The following is a 23,022-nucleotide window of genomic DNA, read 5'->3' as shown; positions in this document are numbered from 1 at the left end:
CCCCCCACCACAACCCATCCACAAGATCTTTTTTTTTTTTTTTTTTTGAGACAGAGTCTTGCTCTGTCACCCAGGCTGGAGTGCAGTGGCATGATCTCGGCTCACTGCAACCTCTGCCTCCTGGGTTCAAGCGATTCTCCTGCCTCAGCCTCCCAAGTAGCTGGGACTACAGGCACGCGACATCACACCCAGCTAATTTTTGTATTTTTAGTAGAGATGGGGTTTCACCATGTTGGCCAGGATGGTCTTGATCTTTTGACCTTGTGATCCACCCACCTCAGCCTCCCAAAGTGCTGGGATTACAGGCGTGAGCCACCACGCCCAGCCTTTTTTTTTTTTTTTTTTTAATGATGGATTCATCCCTGCAGAACGCTCCTTCTCACATATACACCTTGGTTCTCTCACCCAATTGTAAGAGTCTCTCTGGCCTGTGCCCTGGACTCCTCTGCTGTTGCTTCCTCATCACCCATAAACAGATGGGAAATCTCCATCAAAGACTAATATTTCCTTCCAGGCTTACAGGATCACAGCAGGGTCCTGGAGGAAGCTCCTGTTATGGCTGAGCTTGGGACAGGATTGATAGGTTTCAGAGCTATCCCTCCCCCAACACACACCCCAACCTAAAATAGGAATGACCATCTGGATCCACTTATGGGTTTGGCTGGGGGAGGGAAGGATGCCAGAGCTGAAACTGTCAAGCTGGGAAACCTTTGAGGGTAAGATGCTGCTTATTTGAAGGGTGAGCTTGGGGCATTTCCTCTCTTGGTGGGTGTCAGAGCACCCCCTCAATTGGCCCCATGTATAAGTCCCCAGGACTCACAAATCTCCTCTCTCAGGCTATCTCGCTACTGGCTTTCAAGGCCCCTCATGATGCCCTCAAATTTTCTTTCCAGATTCATTTCTCACAGTCTCCTTTGGGACTTGCCTGGAGTTAGCCTACTGGCCTGTTTGCCCTTCACAGAACGAGTCCTGCACTTCATACCTCGTGTGTTTGCTCACACCGTTCCCTCATCGGGGACGTCCTTCCTCTCCTCTTCTACACTACTTTCAAGGTTTCAGGCAAATGCTCCCTCTTTGCTCCCAGAGCACGAAGGCTGTGTTTCCACCTATTGAATATTCATGTGTACTTGCATTAGCATTAGCTGTTTACATGTCTGTCGCTCCCAAGAGACTGTGAACTCCTTGAGAAGGGGACTAACTGGATCTATTGGTCCCTGTATCCAACCAGGCAACTGGCAGAGAGGAAGTGCTCAGGTAATGTCACTGGAGTTATTTGTTGACTGTAGATGGTCTCCTTAAGGGCTCTGGGGAAGAATCACCTCAATCCAGGGAAAGAGCCTGAGCCAGGGGCATGCTGCAGTGTACGCAGCATGTGGGAGGGCAGCATCCTCTCTTCTGCTCAGCCCTCTCTGGCCCCTGGAAGCTGGGCCTCTCTCCATTCTGACTCCAAGCCTTCCCATGGTGGGGAGGAGATTAAGGGGACCAACTCAGTGCAAGAAACCATTTCAGAGCAAACCCACTGGCCCTTTAGACATCAGAGTTCACAAAACGACTTCCTTTTCCATTCAATTTTCTGTTTTATTTGGAAATGGAGTCTCCCTTTGTTGCCCTGGCTGGAGTGCAGTGGGGCCATCTTGGGTCACTGCAACCTCTGCCTCATGGGTTCAAGTGATGCTCCTGCCTCAGCCTCCTGAGTAGCTGGGATTACAGGTGCCTGCCATGACGCCCAGCTAATTTTTTTTTTTTTTTTTTGAGATGGAATCTTGCTCTGTTTCCCAGGCTGGAATGCAGTGGTGCTATCTTGGCTCTCTGCAACCTCTGCCTCCCAGGTTTAAGCAATTCTCCTGCCTCAGCCTCCTGAGTAGTTGGTACTATAGGTGTGTGCCACCATACCTACAAATTTTTGTATTTTTTGTAGAGACGGGGTTTCACTGAGTTGGCCAGGCTGGTCTTGAACCCCTGACCTCAGGTGATCTGCCCACCTTGGCCTCCCGAAGTGCTGGGATCACAGGCGTGAGCCACTGTGCCCGGCCCCAGCTAATTTTTGTATTTTTACTAGAGATGGGGTTTCACCATATTAGCCAGACTGGCCTTAACTCCTGACCTCAAGTGATTGTCCACTTTGGCCTCCTAAAGTGCTGGGATTACAGGTGTGAGCCACCAAACCCGGCCTCCAATCCATTTTATAGATGGGCTAAGTTACCCAAGGTTATAGAAAGCACAGCTAGGACCAGGATCTAAGTCTCCCACTTTGGGATGCCCAGTAAAGCATGATGGCTACACATGTGGACTCAGGAGTCAGGCAGCTCAGTGTTTGAACTTCAGCTCTGCCAGTATCTGTCGCACCTTAGAAAAGTAGCAGAACCTGTTAGGGCATCAGTTTCCTTCTCTCTAAAATAAGAAATAGGCCAGGCGTGGTGGTTCACACCTGTAATCCCAACACTTTGGGAGGCCAAGAGGGGAGGATTGCTTGAGCTCAGGAGTTTGAGACCAGCCTGGGCAACACAGAAAGACCTCATCTCTACTAAAAAAAAAAAAAAAAAAAATTAGCTGGGCATTGTGGCACATGCCTGCTGTAATTCCAGCTACTTGGGAGGATTGCTTGAGCCTGGAGGAGCCGCAGTGAGCCACTATTTTTTTGTTTATTTATTTGAGACGGACTTTCACCCAGGCTGGAGTGCAATGGCGTGATCTCGGCTCACTGCAACCTCCACCTCCCAGGTTGAGGTGATTCTCCCTGTCTCAGCCTCCCAAGTAGCTGGGATTACAGGTGCATGCCACCATGTCCGGCTAATTTTTGTAATTTTAGTAGAGATGGAGTTTCATCATATTGGTTAGGCTAGTCTTGAACTCCTGACCTCAGGTAATCACCCACCTCGGCCTCCCAAAGTGCTGGGATTACAGGCGTGAGCCACCACGCCCAGCCAGTGAGCCATTATTAATTTTATCATCCAGGTATTAAGCCTGGATGTTGACAGTTATCTTTTCTGCTCCTCTCCCTCCTCCCACCCTCCACCCTCCAGTAGACCCCAGTGTTGTCTCCTTTGTGTTCCTAAGTTCTTATTATTTTTTTTGAGACAAAGTCTTGTTCTGTCACCTAGGCTGGAGTGCAGTGGCACGATCTCAGCTCACTGCAACCTCTGCCTCCTGAGTTCAATTGATTCTCATGCCTCAGCCTCCCAAGTAGCTGGGATTACAGGCGCGCACCACCATGCCCGGATAATTTTTGTATTTTTAATAGAGATGGGGCTTCACCATGTTGACCAGGCTGGTGTTGAACTCCTGGCCTCAAGTGATCCTCCTGCCTCAGCCTCCCAAAGTGCTGGGATTACAGGCATGAGCCACTACATTTGGCCTGGTGACGACCCCTTTTAGGGCTTACTAGAGTGATGAGGGGAGACCAGTGTGAGAGTCTCTAAATCACTGTAAAATAGGGGTAAACTATGGCCTCATTAGGATCAGGACCTTATTTTATATGTAAAAAAGAACTGAGTGGGAGCAGGAGGCCGAGCAACCAAGTGGGACATTCCTTCTTCAGGCCACCACCCCTGCCAGACACGTTAATATCCCTAGACCTGACAAAGAACCTGGCACGTGTGGGGCACTGAATAATGGCAGAATATACTGGGGAGGACTCACATTTCACAGTAAAATCCAGTGTTCAGCAACCATGCACAATCCCTGTATTTGCTACTCCTCCAGATAATCTGGAGGCCCCAGGAAGGCAAGAAATATGTTGTGTACAATTTTGTTATGCCAGTGCCTAGCCCAATGCCAGACACAGAGTAGGAGTTCAAAAGTATCATAGGCCAGGCATGGTGGCTCACACCTGTAATACCAGCATTTAGGGAAGCTGAGGCGGGAGGATCACTTGAGCCCAGGAGTTTGAGACCTGCCTGGGCAATAATGGCAAGACCCTGTCTCTATTTAAAGAAAAAAAAAGCCGGGCGCGGTGGCTCACACCTGTAATCCCAGCACTTTGGGAGGCCGAGGCAGGCGAATCACGAGGTCAGGAGATCAAGACCATCCTGGCTAACATGGTGAAACCCTGTCTCTACTAAAAATACAAAAAATTAGCCAGGCATGGTGGTGGGTACCTGCGGTCCCAGCTACTTGGGAGGCTGAGGCAGAATGGCATAAACCAGGGAGGCGGAGCTTGCAGTGAGCCGAGATTGCGCCACTGCACTCCAGCCTGGGTGACAGAGCGAGACCCCATCTCAAAAAAAAGTATTGTGACCTATTACATTATAAGAAAATGGTTTATAAAGAATTGTACTAGGCCAGGCGTGACGGCTTATGCCTGTAATCCCAGCACTTTGGGAAGCTGAGGCAGGCGGATCACCTGAGGTCAGGAGTTTGAGACCAGCCTGGCCAACATGCCAAAACTCTATCTCTACTAAAAATACAAAAATTAGCTGGGCATGGTGGCATATGCCTGTAATCCCAGCTACTCGGGAGGCTGAGGTAGGAGAACTGCTTGAACCTGGGTGGCGGAGGTTGCAGTGAGCCAAAACAAATTTGCGCCCTGCACTCCAGCCTGGATCACAGAGTGAGACTTCATCTCAAAAAAAAAAAAAAAAAAAAAAAAAAAAAAAAAAAAAAAAAAAAAAGGACTAGGAATTAGGGATCAGGAATCCAGTCCTGGCTTTGGTTCTAATTCACTAGGGGGCCTCAGGCAACACCATCCCTTTTCCTGCCCCTCTTTGAAACTCATGGCCCCTATCTGTACAATGTGGAGAAAGAGCTAGATCAGTGGTTCTCAGCTCTGGCTGCATATTAAAAATGAACCTGGGATGATTTAAAACAATGGATGCCAGCCCAGGTCAGAAACGGAGGACAAAACTCCCATGCTGTTTAGTAGTGGGAGCGCCTGTGAATAGCCACTGCACTCCAGCCAGCGCAACAAAGCAAGACCCCATCTCTTAAGTTAAAAAAAGGAGGAAAAAAAAAAAAAAAAAAAGGACAGATGTCTGGGCTCCACCTCAGACCAATTAAAACAGAATCTCTGGGGTGGGGCATGGAAAGTTACAAAAGCATCCTGGGTGATTCTGATTTACAGCTAGGGCTGAGAGCCTCTGAGCTAGATGACTTCTCATCACCTTTTAAGTTCTGCAACAATATTTGGGCATGCTCCTAAGCAGAGACAGGAGCAGCCCTCTGGGGCCACAATTGCCCTCCACAAATGCAGAAGTCTCAATTTCTCATTTCTGCTTTACTGTAGACTCTCTTATCAGCAGGGCTCGTGAATGCTTTGGACGAGTCACACATGTGGACACTCTTCAAAAACGCAGCACCACTCATCTTTTTGCTGTTTCTGTAGTTTCGCCTTTTCCAGGAAGTCATATAGTTGGAATCATACAGGATGTAGCCCGTTCAGTCTGGTTTCTTTCCCAAAGCAATAAACATTTAAGTTTCCTCCATATCATTTTGTGGCTTGATAGCTCATTTCTGTTTATCCTGAATAATATTCCATTTTATGGCTGTATCAGTTTATCTGTTCACTTTTTGTTGTTGTTGTTTTTTGAGACGGAGTCTTGCTCTGTCGCCCAGGCTGGAGTACAGTGGCCGGATCTCGGCTCACTGCAAGCTCCGCCTCCTGGGTTCCCGCCATTCTCCTGCCTCAGTCTCCTGAGTAGCTGGGACTACAGGCGCCTGCCACCTCGCCCGGCTAGTTTTTTGTATTTTTTTTTAGTAGAGACGGGGTTTCACCGTGTTAGCCAGGATGGTCTCGATCTCCTGACCTTGTGATCCGCCCATCTCGGCCTCCCAAAGTGCTGGGATTACAGGCTTGAGCCACCGCGCCCGGCCTGTTTTTTTAAATTGAGACGTTGTCTTGCTCTGTTGTCGCCCAGGCAGTGGCATGATCTTGGCTCACTGTGACCTCCACCCCTGGGTTCAAGCAATTGGCCTGCCTTGGCTTCCCAAGTAGCTGGGACAACAGGTGCACACCACCATGCCCGGCTAATCTTAGTATTTTTAGTAGAGATGGTGTTTCACCATGTTGGCCGGGCTGGTCTCGAACTCCTGATCTCAAGTGATCCACCTGTCTCAGCCTCCCAAAGTGCTGGGATTATAGGCGTGAGCCACCGCACCTGGCCTCCATTCACCTTTTGAGGGGCATCTTGGTTGCTTCCAGTTTTTGGCAATCATGAATAAAGCTGCTATAAACATTCATGTACAGGTCTTTACATGGTCATGTTTTCAACCCCTTTAGTTAAATACAAGGAGAGTGACTGCAGCACTGTATGGTAAGAGTATGTTGAGCTTTTTAAGAAACTGCCAAACTGTCTTCCAAAGTGGCTGTACTATTTTGCATTTCCTCTGGCAATGAATGAGAGTTCCTGTTGCTCTACATCCTTGTCAGCATTTGCTGTGGACAGTTTTAACATTTTAGCCATCCTAGTAAGTGTGCGATGTGTAATGGTCTCTCATTGTTTTAATTTGCAATTCCCTAATGACATAATATTAAAAATCTTTTCATATGCTTACTAGTCACCTGGGAATCATCTCTGGTGTGGTGTTCAGATCTTTTGCCCATTTTGAAATTGGGTTGTTTCCATATTGTTGAGTTTTAAGAGTTCTTGGCTGGGCGCGGTGGCTCAGGCCTGTAATCCCAGCACTTTGGGAGGCCGAGGCGGGCAGATCACGAGGTCAGGAGATTGAGACTATCCTGACTACACGGTGAAACCCCGTCTCTACTAAAAATACAAAAAAACTAGCCGGGCGAGGTGGCGGGCGCCTTTAGTCCCAGCTACTCAGGAGACTGAGGCAGGAGAATGGCGTGAACCCGGGAGGCGGAGCTTGCAGTGAGCTGAGATTGCACCACCACGCTCCGGTCTGGGAGACAGAGCGAGACTCCGTCTCAAAAAAAAAAAAAAAAAAAAGAGTTCTTTGTGTATTTTTGAATACAAATCCTTTACCTGTGTTTTACAAATATTTCTCCCAGTCCTTGGCTTTTCATTCTCTCCACCGTGTTTTTCACTGACAAATTTTTTATTTTAATGAAGTCCAACTTACCAATTTTTTTCTTTCCTGGATTGAGGTTTTGATGTTGTATCTAAAAACTCATTGCCAAACCCAACAAAGTAAGTGGCTGGGACTACAACTCGGATTATGTTAAAGCTATAGATCAAGTTGGATGTTTTTCCTATGTTATCTTCTAGAGGTTTCATAGCTTTGTATTTTAAATTTAGGTCTGTCATCTATTTTGAGTTAACTTTTGTGAACAGTGTTAGGTCAGTATTTAGATTTTTTTTTGCATATGGATGTCCAATTGTTCCATCACTGTTTGTTGATAAGACTATCTTTTCTCCATTGAATTGACTTTACTGCCTTGTCAAAGATCAGCTGACTATATTTGTGTGGGTCTATTCCTGGGTTCTCTATTTGTTCCATTGGCCTATTTGTCTATTCTTTTGCCAGTACCACACTGTCTTGATTATTGTAGCTTGATAGTAAGTCTTGAAGTCAGCAGTGTTAATCCTCTGAATTTGTTTTTCGTAAGTATTGTGTTGGTTATTCTGGGTCTTTCTTCTTTTTCTCCATTTCTAACAAGAAGTTTATTTAAACAACAAGATGCTTGATTTGAAGGGAAAACTATTTAGGATTTTTTTTTTTTTTTTAAAGAGTAATTTATCCCTACTTACAGACAGATTGCCCTACATGTAAGAGCTATATACAAAAAAAGTTATAAAATTGTCCTTGGTTTTACAATTAATAAATGAAAAACACTAAAATTCTCCAGTTGAATAAGGTAGGCAAGGATTTTTGTTTTTTTGTTAAAATAGTGACAGCAAAATAACATTGCAATATAAGAGTTGAATGAGTATGCCACTGATGGAGAAAGGGAGGTAATTTTCAAGAATCAGTATTTTTCCTCACGGGTATGTTTTGACTGACATCAAGTGGATGTCAATGGCCATTTAATATTTAAGACAGCAAAATGCTTGTGAACATACACCCGTTATTTTATGTACAGTAAAGGAATAGGTAAGGGAAAAATAAAAGAATAGAGAAAACTATACTATAGTAATAGTCATGGTGTGGTGGAACCAAATTGCAGTTTTCTAATTGAGAATATAATCTTTATCTATAAGAACAAAGTTCTAGAGTAAAGAGGCAGGTTCCTTTTTCAGTAGATACTTCTTGTCTGTTGCTGAAACACATCAATTGTTATCTTCATCCTCCATTTCCAACTGTGCAGGTGTGTTTGTTTCATTGACTGGTTGCCTGTCAAACTAGAATCTGATCTGTCTCACTGACAAACTCTGTCCTTCACAACAGGCTTTCATTACTCTAGTAAGTGGTATATGACTCTTTTTTTTTCTTTTATGAGATGGTGTCTTGTTCTGTCACCCATGCTGGAGGGCAGTGGTGCGATCTTGGCTCACTGCAACCTCCGCCTCCCGGGTTCAAGCAATTCTCCTGCCTCAGCTTTCTGAGTAGCTGAGACTACCACCACGCCCGGCTATTTTTTTGTATTTTTAGTAGAGATGGGGTTTCACTATATTGGTCAGGCTGGTCTCGAACTCCAGACCTCAGGTGATCCACCCACCTCAGCCTCCCAAAGTGCTGGCATTACAGGCGTGAGCCACTACAACTCGGCCGGTATATGACTTTTAATCTTAAACTGCACCACAGAACCATCCTGTCCTATTACCTTCAAATTAATAAGATTGTTATTCTCAGTCTTGACTCCTTCCTTGGGCTTTTTAGCCACGTGAGTGCTGGAGTCTCCTCAGCTGCTGCTTCACAAATGAGGCACCAGGTCTGCACAGAATGAATGAGCACACAAACAGCACCAGGAGAAGCAGAAGAAGGTGGAACAGTGGAACTATTCTGGGTCTTCTATATTTTCATGTAAACTTTAGAATAATCAGTTGGTGATACTCACAAAATAACTTGCTGGGACTATGACCAGGATCATGTTGAAGCTAGAGATCAAGTTGGAAAGAACTGACATCCTAATATTGAGTTTTCCTATACGTGAACATGGACCATCTCTCCATTTACCTGATCTTCCTTGGTTTATCAGTTTTGTAGTTTTGCTCATACAAACCTTGTACATATGTTGTTAGATTTATTCCTAAGTACTTTTTTGGGGGGATGCTAATGAAGACTGAATAGGTTGAGGACAAGGTGCTATTCTGTATGACAATGTAATGGTGGATACAAGACATGCATTTGTCAAAACCCATAGAACTGTGCAACACAAAGAGTGAACCGTAATGTAAACTATGGACTTCAGTTACCATAATGTATCAATACTGGTTCATTAATTATAACAACGTACTAATGCAAGATGTTGATAATTGGGAAAATTGAGCTGGGGAAAGACAGGTATATGAAACTCATTATACTATCTGCTCAATTTTCTGTAAGCCTAAAACTGCTCTAGAAAGTAAAGGCTATTAATTTTTTAAAAAAATGGAGTACCAACTCCAAATGAAAAGGAGACCCTGGTGAAGTCTTTCAATGCCTCCCTTGCCTACAGGATCAAGTCTATGGTCTCTCACCAAGCACAGGAAATCCTTCACAATTTGACTGCCCCTCCAGTCCACCCTCTACCATCCAGCCAAATGGAGTCATTCAGGGCTCATGAAGGAACCTGGGACTCTGCACTACTCCCTGGTCTGGAACACTGTCCCTTCTTTGCCTAGTCTGGAAATGCCTTCAAGAAGCTTCTGCAGATGCTAATTTGGGTACACAAAGGAATAATACCAGCCCATAGTATCTGCTTTATAATACCACCTATGGTATTTCTGGCAGGACCTCTCAGTAGTTTCAGTAGTGAAACTACTGTTCCCATAGACTACACCACAGTTCCCAAACTGTGCATCAAGGCACCTGAGGGCACCCACAGCAAATTCACAGGGGGCAAAGTAGGATATTTTGAAAGATACTCAACATCTTTGGCTAATGAGTGAACTACTAGCTCAAGGTAGTTCACAGTTCCATTATTAGATTATGCCACAATCCTTTTGATTATGTCATCTTTAAGAAGCTGGGTCTTTAGTGGTTGCTGTGATAAAAAGCAAATGAAAGTCGATGTGGGACAGGAAATGAAGGTGGCAGTATCTGCTTTCATTAGAAAATTTAACAAGTTGTTCAGTGCCCAACGGGCGGCATAGATTCCGTTAGTAATTGCAGTTGTTTAAGAATGAAGGCCGGGTGCGGTGGCTCATGCCTGTAATCCCAGCACTTTGGGAGGCTGAGGCGGGCAGATCATCTGAGGTCAGGAGTTTGAGACCAGCCTGGCCAAGGTGGTGAAACCCCGTCTCTACTAAAAATACAAAAAATTAGCTGCGTGTGGTGGCAGGCGCCTGTAATCCCAGCTACTTGGGAGGCTGAGGCAGGAGAATTGCTTGAACCTGGGAGGCAGAGGTTGCAGTGAGCAGAGATCACGCTATTGCACTCCACCCTGGGGGACAAAAATGAAACTCTATCTCCAAAAAAATAAAAATAAAAAAAAAAAAAAAAAAAAAAAAAAAAAAAAAAAAAAAAAAAAAAAAAAAAAAGAATGAAACATTGTTTCTTCCAATTCAGATGTATTATTTTTTAAATGGCAACTAACTTGTTAGGACATAAATACTTTTTAAGTTATTTGGGCTTAACTACTTAATAAATTGAACTGTTAGGTATTTCTTTTGGCTTAGAGGCTCCATGAAAAAATTACTGAGATGGTAATGGTGCTGTGAGCTGAGAAAGTTCAGGAACCTGTAGTCTAAGGGATTATTTAATCCAGGGCACATCAAAAACTTGCATATGTGAAATCAATTTAGTGGGTTATAACCATATTTTTTTCCCTAACAAAACAGAAAGGTAAGCAGAGCACATTGCATGTAGCAAGGGTAAATATTATTGTGTAAAACTTTTGTTCATTTTATATATATATATACACACACACGCATATATATACAAGTAATCATGTGTATATTGGGTCACAATGTAAATTGGTTTGAAAAACCACTAAGATTCCAAGCCCCTTATTTTACTGACGAAAAAACAGCTGGAGAGTGAAAGCTGATGACTACAAATCACAGCCATGAGAGCTCGGCTCTGCACTCAGTCCTGCTGGGCGGGGTGGTCACTGCTCACAGTGACCCTTCAAGGCAGGATTCTGCCCAGTAGAGGTGTGGTTACTCAAAGTCATAGAGCTACAGAGGTGAGGGACCAGGTGCCCTCACTTTGGTTCCAATACCCATCTGCACCCCACAAATGCCACCAGCCACACCTAGAACAAAATGGTTTTAATCAATTGCGTCACCCTCACTCTCCTGGGAGCGGAGCAACAAAAAGGCTCGGCTCCTGCCCCCAGAGGACAGTAAGGCTTATGTGTCTCTCCACACTGCAGGGCCCAGGCTGGGCAGGCAGGGGGTGGGAAGCAGGACAGGAGGCAGGGAGGGAGGGTGGGAGGCAGGGAGGAAATGGCAGGTGGCTGGAACACAAGAAAGCAAAGGGGACCCAGCTGGTACTTGGGCCCCAGGGCCCAGTCCCAATACTCCTGCTCTCCCTTCTCCCTGGCTAGAGAAAGGTCACGGAGAAGAGACAGGGGAGCAGGGCCCAGCAGCAGGAGAAGCAGCAGCAGCTGTTTCCGTCACCAATAAATATACTTCATTACCAAGCTAGAAGAGAGGGATGGGAAGAGGGACTGGGGTGGGAAGGAAGGGGGAGAAGCTGCCACCTGTGTTGCTGGGATTAAAGCAATGAGATGGTGCCAGACCCCCCACCACTATCCTCACCCTCCCCTTGTCTTCTTAAAACTGTGAAAAAGCTTTTAACATGGCCCTCCTGTCTCCAGGGCTGCTCTGAAGCCTGAATGAGAGGAGGCACCTGGCAGAGACAGGGGCTGAGGAAGGGAGGGAGGGAGGAGAGGGAGAGGAGAAGGGAGGCTGCTTTTCCCCAGGGGCTGCAGCTGGAGGGCTGGAGCCAAGTAAGCACTGAGGGGAAGCAGGGAGGGAGAGAGGGGGAAGGATGAACCAACTACCTGGAGCAGCTGGAGCTAAGAGCCAGGGGGCAGAGGGGAGGGGAGGCCTGGTGAGTGGTGGGTTGATCGCTGCATCCAGTGTAAAGCTTGGGGCTGCTGGGGAGGGAGGGGCCGAGTAAGGGACTTTCCCATCTGAGTGGCTCAGGAGACCCACCCCTCTCCCCTCAGAGCAGCAGGGGACAGAGAAAAGCCATCACTTCTTTGGTCTTTGTGGCGGCTCAGCATGTGGGATGGGAAGGCGGGCAGAAAGGACAGAGAAGGGCCCTTAGCAGGAAGCGCCACCTCAGCAGAGTAGGCCTGGCTGGGAGCTCTGGCAGAAAGGTCACAGTGAGGCTGAGGAGCGCCCAAGAGGAGAACGGCCGTAGTGCAGAAGTGCTGGCATGGATGGGTGGGGTAAGGTGCAGTGCCCCACCCTCTGCCAGGGCCCTTGGGAAAGGCAGAGCCTCCAGAGGTGGCCAGTGAGAGTAGGTGCAGGGCCAGAGCTAGTAGCCAGGAGAGGAGTGAGGGTGCTCCACTGTGACCTCAGCAGGTAGCCTGGTCTTGCCCACTCCAGGGCTCCCGTCCTTCCTTTTGGTTCTGCTCTAACACTAGTGGCTCTGGGGGGAGGGTGGGACCCATCCTTTTTCAAAACCTTTCCTGAAGACCACAGGGGAGCTAGCCTTGCAGGCTTGGGAGCAAGAGTGGCAACAGGCCAAGGTGAGCCCTTACCAATTGGGAATCCCACTCCCCCTCCTGCTGCCAGCTGAAGGGCAGGACAGTCCCTGAAGACAGTTCAGCTTGTTCCTCCCCACCTGAGGCAGAAGGGATTCTGAGGCAGGCCAGAGCCCTCCAGGGACATGGAAGCAGGAGGTGGGGGGGGGGGCATATGGAGGGGTATACCCTCCTGCTCTTTTTTTTAGGGCTGGGGATAGTCAGGGGACAATCAGCCCAGAGTCTGAAAGCCAGCAAGTTATAGCAACCTCCACCCCTAATGCCAAACTAACAAACAAAACAGGGGAAATGAAAAAAAGTGGGGTGGGGAAGACAAACCAAAACAGAATCCCCCGACCTCCTGCCCAGGGCGGAGGGTCCAGCCAGCAGCAGGGGCTGGGGACCAGGGCTGGAGGGTCTAGCTGGGCCGGCACTGCACCTGGCCCTCAGAGCTGTCCTCATCATCAGAGGCCCCGGCACCTCCACTGCTCAGGCCCGTGATCCGGTAGCCCATGTTGAGCAGCATCACCTCCAACGGGTCTGCATTCATGCGCCGCTGGTTGGCCTGCGAAGCACCCTCCATATCTTCCACGACTCGGCCTGTGAGGTCTTCACTCTGTGGTGGAGAAAGGGGTAACACACATGAGGCTCAGGGAGGGAGAGGCACCAGGGTACACGTATGGGGCGGGGGAGGGAAATACACAGACTTAACTATCTATAGGGGGAGGTACACGTACGTGCCAGGAGGTGTACACACAACCGTGCTACATATTGTTGGGGGTGCTCACACTGGAATATATATGGGGAGACATGCCACCTCAGGATATATAGGCAGGTCATAACATGCTGGGATATACGTGGGGGACAGTACACACCAGGATATGTTGGACACACATACTGGGACACCTGGGACAAGGGGCAGACACAACTTCCCCACCCCACTCTGTTTTGTTGCCACAGCAACTCTTCCTTCATCTTTCTTTCTCCTCTCCCCTCAATGGGGAATCCTACAGGAGTCCTCTCTTTAAAAGTCACAGCAAATTATCTTGGGAATCAGACATACCACTTGACTTTTGTTTTGCCAGCTGGGAAGAGGGAAGCAGTAGGGCAGAGGGGAAGGGGAGGCACCAAGCCAGCTTCCCTGGCTACCCACCCTGGGAGTGGAGCAGACTACACTGTCCTAAGTGTCCTTGTGGGCTGGACACTTCACAGGCATCTCTTCTTTACTCCTCACTGCAACCTTTCAAGGTGATGCTGTCATTCCCATTCCCCATGTACAGATGATTAAAAGCCTGGGTCAGAGATGAAGTCTCTCAGGCAGTGAGGAGACTGGATTCAAACTTAGGCCTAACAGATGCCAAAGCCTGCATAGCTCCCTTGTGACCAGGGCCTCTGTACAGTTTCTAGGCAATTGCCACTGCATTTGGAGCTTCTGGAATCTGAGGACACAGCCTTGGGCCCCAAGATAAGAGATACTCAGCAGCTTCTAGCCTCTGGGTGGCTCATTTCTCTTCCCTGCGTTAGCAGGCTCCACTGGAGCCTTCCACAGAGTCCCTGCCCTCCTCTCTGCTTGGCTTTGGTCACCTTGACTGCACCCTCACCTCTGGTCGGGGGTTCCAGAGCCGCACAACAGGATCGATGCCGCTGGTGGCCAGGAAGCAGTAGCTGGGGTGTGGCTGCAGGCAGTTGACAATGGACTCATCCCCTTGGAGCACACGGACCAGGTTGGTGGTCTCCTTTTCCCAGATGAAGAAGGAGCCATCGTCAGAGCCACTGACGATATACTGAGCGTTGCTGGCGGGGGGGCAAAGGGTAGGGAGGTCAGGTGGGGTACTGCCCTATAGCCTCAAGCAGAGGCTGCATGGCCTAGGTAAAGGGGGAGCAAGGAAGTCTGCAGCCACTCAGTCCCCCACACGCTGGGGTGTGCACTTGACCCAGAACTCCACGTACATAGTCCTGGTCACTGTTCTCTTAAACCCAGGGCCAGCAACTGCCTGGATTTCTCCAAGACAGTCTCCCCCACAGTTCATTATTCCCTCCTTGGGCCAGGATCATCTTACATCATCTCTCGGGTCTCTAAAATACCCTGTTCTAAGCCTTCCCTGAGCAGTCCCAGGCTTCTGGTATCCAGAATCCCCATGTAGCCCCTCACACACCACTGACATTTAGAGGGCATCTGGATGGATTCTTTCTTTTCTTAGAGACAAGGTCTCGTTCTGTCACCCAGGCTGGAGTACAGTGGCATGATCATGGCTCACTGTGGCCTTAACTGGTCCTCCCATGTCAGCCTCCTGAATAGCTGGGACTACAGGTGCATGTCACCACACCCAGAAAATTTTAAAAACTTTTTGTAGAGATGGGGGTCTATGCTGTCCAGGCTGGTCTCAAACTCCTGGGCTCAAGCGATCCTCCCGCTTCAGCCTCCCCAAGTGCTGGGATTACAGGCATGAGCCACTGTGCCTTGCCTATAGAGAGATTATTGATTCATGTTCATGTGTCTCACCTACCCAAAGAAAGTACATCTACAAATGAGGGGTGGGGGTGATGGTGTCTGAAACACAGAGTTTGTCCCTTAGTACCCAGGGCACAGTTTTGAGCACAAAACAGATGTGCCAAGATCCCCAGCCTTGGAGGGCTGCTGCCTCACTCCCAAACAGAGGGAGGCTCCCTGAATGCAGATAAAGCAACCAAGCTCTGGCACATGCAGACAGAAGGAGAAGGAGGTGGGGGGTGAAGGAGTAGTCCAGGCACTGTACTGGAGGCTCTACTTGGATTATCTTATTAGTCCTTGTTATGGCCTCATAAGTGGGCATGGCAGGTTGGTCATCTCATAGATGAAAAAACTTCAGAGGCTGACAAAGGTGAAGCCATTTGCCCAAGGGTACAGAGGCAGAGCAGGGATTTGAGATTCTTCTCTAAAACCATTATGCCCCAATACTCCCCACTCAACCTCCTGCTGCCAACTGGGCTGCACCCTCCTCTTCAGGGCCTCGGACCTGCCAAAGAAATTGGCCTCCTTGATATCCGTGGTGGTGTTGCAGTGGCCGCAGTAGCGGAATTGATAGTCGTAGCTTCGCTCCCGCAGCACCATTTCATCCTCTGAGATGGAGTCCTTGCGGCTTGTGCTGCGGAGGCGGACTGGGGCGCCGCCACCAGGTCCCTTCTTCTCCTCTGGGGGCAGAGATCCAGAAAAGGTAAGCGTCCTGTTCCTTTCTCTGCTTCCCTATTTCCCCCCACCTATGGCTCTGTTTTCAGTCTAAAGTCTGACAACATAGAGCTACCTGCCTCCACCCTTATCCTGGAAAATTGGGGAAAGGTTGTGAGGAAGATGCATCTTTGGATCTAGCCCCTGAGGATGTTCACAAGGAGACCTTTGATGCTAGGAGGGCCTGAAAGCCCTAAGGATGCAGAGACTCAAAGTGTGTTTCTGTGGAGATGAGAGGCAGGGGAGGGTAGAGTGAGGCACTAGCAAAGAGAGAATGGTGACTTTTTTTTTTTTTTTTTTTTTTTTTGAGATGGAGTCTCGCTCTGTCACCCAGGCTGGAGTGCAGTGGCATGATCTCGGCTCACTGCAACCTCCACCTCAAGGGTTCAAGCGATTCTCCTGCCTCAGCCTCCTGAGTAGCTGGGATTACTACCAGGCATGTGCCACCACATCCAGCTAATTTTTGTATTTTTAGTAGAGATGGGGTTTCACCACGTTGGCCAGGCTGGTCTCGAACTCCTGACCTCAGGTGATCCACCTGCCTCTGCCTTCCAAAGTGCTGGGATTACAGACGTAAGCCACCGAGCCCAGCCTGGGTGACTTTTATAAACAGATTCGTAGCGCTTAGGGCAGTAAGGACCATGCCCTTACCCTCTGGAAGACAAGTTATTAGGGTTCCAAATGAGAGACACTGATCAGTTAAGTGACAGGTATTCACACAAGTTTTCTCAGTTCCTTAAAAGTGACTCACTCGTGCCTGCTTCAGGGCCTTGGAGCATCCTGGTCCATATGCCAGGAGCTCTGCCTCTCCCACGGCTACACTTTGTTGTTGTTGTTGTTGTTGTTGGAGATAGGATTTTGCTCTGTTACCCAGGCTGGAGTGCAGTGGTGTGATCATGGCTCACTGTAGCCTTGACCTCCTGGGCTCAAGTGATCCTCTTGCCTCAACTGCCCGAGGAGCCGGGACTACAGGTGTGTGCCACCATCCTTGGCTAATTTTTTTTTTTTTTTTTTTGAGACGAAGTCTCACTCTGTCGCCCAGGCTGGAGTACAGTGGCCGGACCTCAGTTCACTGCAAGCTCCACCTCCTGGGTTTACACCATTCTCCTGCCTCAGCCTCCCGAGTAGCTGGGACTACAGGCGCCCGCCACCTTGCCCGGCTAATTTTTTGTATTTTTTAGTAGAGATGGGGTTTCACCATGTTAGCCAGGATGGTCTCGATCTCCTGACCTCGTGATTCGCCCATCTCGGCCTCCCAAAGTGCTGGGATTACAAGTTTGAGCCACCACGCCCGGCTGGCTAATTTTTAAAATTTTTCTTTTGTTGAGATGGGATCTTGCTATGTTGTCCTGACTGATATTGAACTCCTGGGCTCAAGCGATTTTCCCATGTCGGCCTCCCAAAGTGCTGGGATTATAAGCGTGAGCCACTGCACTAGGCCACACAGCTATATTTTGTATCTAGTTAATGCTTCCTTTGGATCCTTTAGATCTTAGCTTAAATGTTTCTTCCTGAAGAACCCCAGAATGCCATCAAGCCCCCCCCCAACACACACACCATTCAGGCCCCATGGCACTTGTCATACTTTTTGTTTCTCCTTTATCACTTGGTTCCTTCACTAGACTGTACATGCCATAAACACAGAAATTCCATCTGACTTAGTCACAGCTCTATTCCCAGGACCCAGCACAGTGCCTGACACATGGCAAGTGTCTGATAACTATTCATTAAACAAATGAATTTATCACATGGTTGGTAAACTGCAAAGGAGAGAGGTGAAGATCCATGTCTGCCTCCTGTGAGCTCACCGTTCATGTTCACAGACCACACACCAATGGCCCAGTTCATTCTCCAGCACATTGAAGTGAGCTGGGCAGGGCTTCGTGCTCTTTGCGCAGGTAAGGCAGTAGGTAGAGAGGCTGTGCTTTCTCCAAAGCCACACAGTCACGTAGTGGAGCTGCATTTGGAACCAAGGCCCCACGTTCCAAGCCTGAGGCATTTCTACTGCTCTGCGCTATTGTCTCTGCTGCACTTGTACACTCGGAACAAACACAACGACCAGCTTCTGCTTCTCAGATGCCCAAGTGGAACCACCAGGGCCCTGTCTGAGCAGGTGAGGATGCCTAGTGGGAGCCTGACTGAGCTCAGCTTCCTCCTATTCTGGGCACCAGGCACTCCCCCAGGTGCTTTAAACATGCCATTTAAACATGCTGATCCTCAATAGAAACGCTCAGTGGGAGGTGCTGGCATGTCTCCGTCCTTTTCAGACAAGGAAACACTCTCAGAGAGAGACCAAGTAACTGCCCCAAGGTTGCATGGTTTCTGAATCAACATCTGAACCCAGGCCTCTCCAATCCCGGAACCATGACCTCTCCAGAATGTCATGCAGCATCTCAAAGAGAAAGAGTAACAGCACCCCCTCCTCAGTGCCCACTCACCACCATCATTTTTGGAGAAGAGGGCAGCTGTGATGTCACGACCCAATGCATCACAAGCGCTGCTGTGGGCCTGCTCCGGAAATTTCCCTTTGAAGTCGTCCAGGCACTCCAGGGCTTCAGCCACATACTTGAGCTCAAAGAGGCAGCGGGCCAGGCGAAAGTGTGCCTTCAGGTGGCATGGGTTTAGGGAGATGGCCTTGAGGCAGTCCCTCAGGGCATCATAGTGGTCACCATCCCTGGGAAGGTGGGGAAGAGTGGCTTAGAGGGAGCCACGTGGCAAGCAAGGGGCCCCCACTCAGTCTCCTCTACTTCCTGTGGCCACCCCAGCCCACCACTGACAGATCTATCTCATGGCAAGGGGACTTGAGGACGAAGAGAATCCTGGCTCAGCCCAGGCCTCCCCCATCAGGAGACAGTATGGTTAAGGAGCAAGCCAGGAAACCCTGAGGTCTTGAGGGTGGCAAAAGCTGGTGTCAGGCTGCCCTCTGCTGGGCACAGCGTGCAACTGCACACTGGCTCACCCCAGGCACCCGCAGCTCTGCAGCAGAAGGCCTGGCATCTTGCCCACCACAGGCTCCCCAAGCCCTCCTTCTCTCTTCCCCCATCCACCTCCTCAAATCACCCCCAGCTGGCCTTCAAAGCCATGTCCAAGGCAGGGGGCCCTCAAGGACAGTTCTGTGGTCTGGGGAAGCCAGAAGTGCCAGGCTGGGGACGCAGGGTCTGATCAGCAGGCAGCAAGCCCTCAGCCAGACCCCCCTCTGTCCTGGCTGACTGATCCACAGCAGCTGTGGCCTCTACCTCCTGGGGCTGGAGGATGGGGCCTGACAGTCTGGCAGAGTCGGCTCTCTGGAAGCTGATGGTAAGGGGGGTTGTGCACACCAGGAGCTCCAAATCGTCCCCACTCACTTCTCCAACCTCCTGAAGCATGGATGAAGGGAAGTGGGAGTGCTTTTAGTGGGGAAGTGGGGAAAGAGGAAGTGAAAGGAGGTCAGAGAAGCCCCTCCTTTTCCCACCCTGTGCCAGAATATAGGAAGCACACTCCCCCAGCACCCACAGACCTGTCTTTGCCTCTTGTCTGGAGAGCCAGACGGGCCCTACAGGAGCTGCTTCTTTGGAAGCCATTTTTTTTTTTTTTCCAACTGGGCTGGGGTAGGCCTACGACTCAACTGTGCCAAGCACCAGTAAGAGACACCCCCTAGAGTTAATGGCCCCTTCTCCAAGGGCACAGCTCACAACAATCCGGCATGGCTAAGGCAGGTCTGACATGGGAAGGTCCTTCCCGAGCCTCCTTCTGCAGCACTCAGAGGGAGCACCCAGTCCTTGAAGCAGCCACGCTCAGACCAGCAACCAGCAGCTCAGCCCATGTGGGGGCAGGCAGGAAACAGAGCTGCTTCAATGGTGTGGCCTGCGTCAGGATGAGTGGCTGTGACGAAGGAGCAGGCACTGTGTGGAAACCCAATTACTGCCTGCAAGGTGCCCCTCTGAGCTCCTGGGGAGAGCCAGACCAGAGACCAGCCAGGAGCCAGAGGGTGACAGCTCCCACTGCATCCAGGAGCAGATGGCAGCCCTGGGGAGACTGGCCTAGGACAGAGTGTGACATTCTAGGGGTCACTGGCAGGCATGTGGGGATGGGGGTAGAGAGCAGGCTGGCCCCAGGGCTCACCCTTCCTAGACTCATTGCCAGATCAATCTCCCTGAAAGGACAGCCCTCGGCACATCCCTCTCCTGCTCAGAACTCTCCAGTAGCTGCCCATCATGCACTGAATCGAGGCCAACGTCACCGCTCTGCATTCCAAGCCCTCCCTAGGCCGGCCCCAGGCTACCTCACAGACTCATCTCCTGCCAGTCCCTCTCCGAACCCTCTGCTCCAGCCAAATGGATTTGCTGTTCTGCAAACAAGCTCTTCAGTCAGTCCCCCACCCCCACGCCTTTGTTCACACCATTTCATCTCCCTGGAATGTCCTTCCCCCACAGGCCCCTCCTCTCCTTCATCTCCTGTCTAAGCCTGCCTACACTTAAAGCCCATTCAGACGCCATGTCTCTCTGATGCTTCCCTGCTCCCCAGCTAAAGCGACCCAACTTTTCTTGATGCCCACAGCCCTTTACCTGACCATTTACAAGACTCACTGCTTTCTATCTCTTTAATGCTGAAGTATGTCCACTACTTTACCCACTGTCTGGCGGCTCCTCTGGAGCACAGGAACTTTGTGTTCCTAGTACCTAGCACATAGTAGGAGCTCAGAGAACATGCTGAGGGCACATATGGATTGGGACAACACCAACCTCACTTAGCAAGAATGCAGGAGTGAAGCTGAGCTCTCAGCCTACAGCTTAGATGAGGACCACTGAGTTCTACCCAACTGTTGGACAGAGAGGTGAATCGACTCAGGATTCACCCAAAACAGTCATCTCCTGCGTTTGGCTGCCACTTGAGCCCTTGGCCAACTCCTGATGCCTCAGCTAAGGCTGGGGGATAGCATCTTCCCCACTCCTACCTAGCACTACCATCCTGCTGACTTGGGTGGGTTTCTTAAGCTTCCCTCTCTGGCCTGCCTAGTTGCAGCCAGACGATGGCACACCAGCTGGCCTGTCTGTCTGGGCAGAGCCGACGGATGCCAGACGGAGCAGAAATGGCTGTGGGCCCAGCTCTATCCATCTCTAGTCCTGGCCCTGGCTGGGGGATGGGGGGCGGGGTCTGCATGTCTGCTTGCCTGCTGGTGCTGCAGGCAGAAGGGCTGGGGGCCCTGATGGTCTCCAAAGATGAGGAGTTCTTTCGGATATGGTCTACTTCTTTATTACCAGCCACCATACCCTAGCGTGACCCATAGCCAGCTTTGGATTTCTGGGATATGGTTTGTACTCAGTCCAAAGGGTCTAAGAACACAGAAAGCAAGCCTTGGGGGGGGCCAAGGGACTGCAGAATATTTTAGACACATACCAACTGAATTCACCAAACCCCTCATTTCCACTTAGCAAGATTCCACTGCTCTTCAAAGTCCAGTTCTCCAACAGTTGGAACTAACAATCCTCAACTCCTACTTCCCCAGGGGCCACAGCACTTTATAATAATATGCCATGTAGGAACTAGCTTTGAACATGTTCCACATAACTGTGAGCTTCTTTACTGCTTGATTGGCGCCTGCCCACCATTAGCCTGGAGGTGGGGAGGAGAGGCCAAGAAGCCCTAAGAGGCAGCAATATGTTCCTGCCACCTTCCCTGGATGCCGTGGCAACTTGGCTCCATCAGGCCTCTGCCTTTTGGTCCAGTTGCTTTGTCCCTCATCCTGACCCAGATCCCCTCTGCAGTGGCCACTCACCACTTGCGCTTCATGTAGGCTGCTGCTCGGTTTCCATAAAGCATGGCATTGTGAGGGGCCCTCTGTACAGCCTTGCTGTAAAGCTGAATGGCTTGGGTCCACTGCTGGCAGGCAAAAGCCTCATTGGCTTGCTGTTTCACACGCTCCAGGTATGGCGGTAGCTCTACTTGGGGGCTGCAGGGGAAACAGAGCCAAGTCAGAACAGTCAAAGAAGGTCAGAGCAGCCCCTCAGGAAGTCTGTAACACAGCCTGAGGGTCACCCAGGTTTTCTTGGCTCCTGGGATCTGACTGCTTTCTGGAAGAGGGGACCACTACCCTGGCCTGGGCTATTACCTATCACCATGATAGGGAACAGACACCATTCCAAATACTCTCAGTCAGTGAAAAGAGGAAGGGCAGAAATGAAGCTGTACTTAAACTCCTGGGCATGGCAGTAGCTGACACCACCTGCCTCCATACTGAGCTGAACTTTATGACCACCCGAGTCCCTCCTATGGATCACTGTCTAAAGAAGTCTATTTCTCTCAAGGCTAGGGAATTTGAGCACCTCTGTATCCAAAGCCTAGCACAAGGCCTGGCAGAGAAAAGAGGCAAGGATATGCTATAGGATGGGGAATAATATAATGGGGAGGCCCATTTGTATGCAGCCCCTTTTTGGAGACAGCTCAGTGCCAAGAGGCAGCTAGCCCCTGGGTCCTGACTCCAGTTACTGGTACCAACAGGCTAGAGCTACAGTCTGACTAGGACTAGTGTCCTGCCAGGCAGAGGGGCACTGGAAACACTAGCCACCCTCCAAGAAGCCTCTTTGCCTTGGTCCTCACTCTCTGGGATGCATGAGTGGGTGTGGGTCAGGAGGAAAATTTACAGGTTATGTCCCTCCCTCCAGTACATATAGTGTAACTGGGGCTTGGAGGGTTAGACAAGCCAGCCGGCCTCACCTGACATGTCCCCTACTCTCCGGCAGCCGGAAGCCATTGCTATGAAGGTGCAGGCCATTGGACACACCGTTGGATACACCGTTGGTGGACATCTTGCCATTCTGGACTTCTGGCAGGAGATAGTGAGAAAGTGACAGCAACAACTCAGGAAGAGGACCCATTTCTTCCTGGCAGCCCTCCAGCTTCCATCACAGGGTCTGATGGTTCCATCGTGGGACTACTCTCTCAGAGTAAGATCCATTCCCAGAAAGCAAGTTCTGACATAAAGAAAAGCCCGTGCGCCCTCTGCTGGCTGGCGAGAGACACAACTTCACTGTGGCATTACTCAGCTAGGGCTCCGGCTAGGGCTGGGGCAGGGGCTGGGGCTGGGGCTGGGGGTGGGAATGGAGGGAGGATGTGCCTAAATCAACTGCAGGCCCCAGGAAGAAATCAATGAGAACACTGGGCC

At 49.8% G+C, this 23,022-nt stretch overlaps 1 protein-coding gene across 1 annotated transcript in view; it reads right to left on the bottom strand.

Moving 5' to 3' along the window:
• Positions 1-10,913: 10,913 nt before the first annotated feature.
• The window catches only part of WDTC1 (WD and tetratricopeptide repeats 1), a 25,557-nt gene continuing 13,448 nt past the window's right edge, over positions 10,914-23,022 (bottom strand). Inside the window, exons 2-7 of the mRNA XM_011981673.1 lie at positions 22,575-22,683; positions 21,637-21,810; positions 18,320-18,555; positions 15,673-15,847; positions 14,278-14,470; positions 10,914-13,292 (exon numbers count right to left, since the gene is read on the bottom strand). Of these exons, the coding sequence (XP_011837063.1) occupies positions 13,095-13,292; positions 14,278-14,470; positions 15,673-15,847; positions 18,320-18,555; positions 21,637-21,810; positions 22,575-22,666 (1,068 nt within the window). The 5' untranslated portion in view covers positions 22,667-22,683 and the 3' untranslated portion in view covers positions 10,914-13,094. The remainder of the gene's footprint in view (positions 13,293-14,277; positions 14,471-15,672; positions 15,848-18,319; positions 18,556-21,636; positions 21,811-22,574; positions 22,684-23,022) is intronic.

The sequence above is a fragment of the Mandrillus leucophaeus genome, unplaced genomic scaffold, assembly GCF_000951045.1.
Source record: "Mandrillus leucophaeus isolate KB7577 unplaced genomic scaffold, Mleu.le_1.0 Scaffold23, whole genome shotgun sequence".
In the NCBI taxonomy this organism is placed as follows: Eukaryota; Metazoa; Chordata; class Mammalia; order Primates; family Cercopithecidae; genus Mandrillus; species Mandrillus leucophaeus.
Note: the sequence above shows the minus strand (reverse complement) of the source record. Positions and strands in the feature narration are given on the sequence as shown.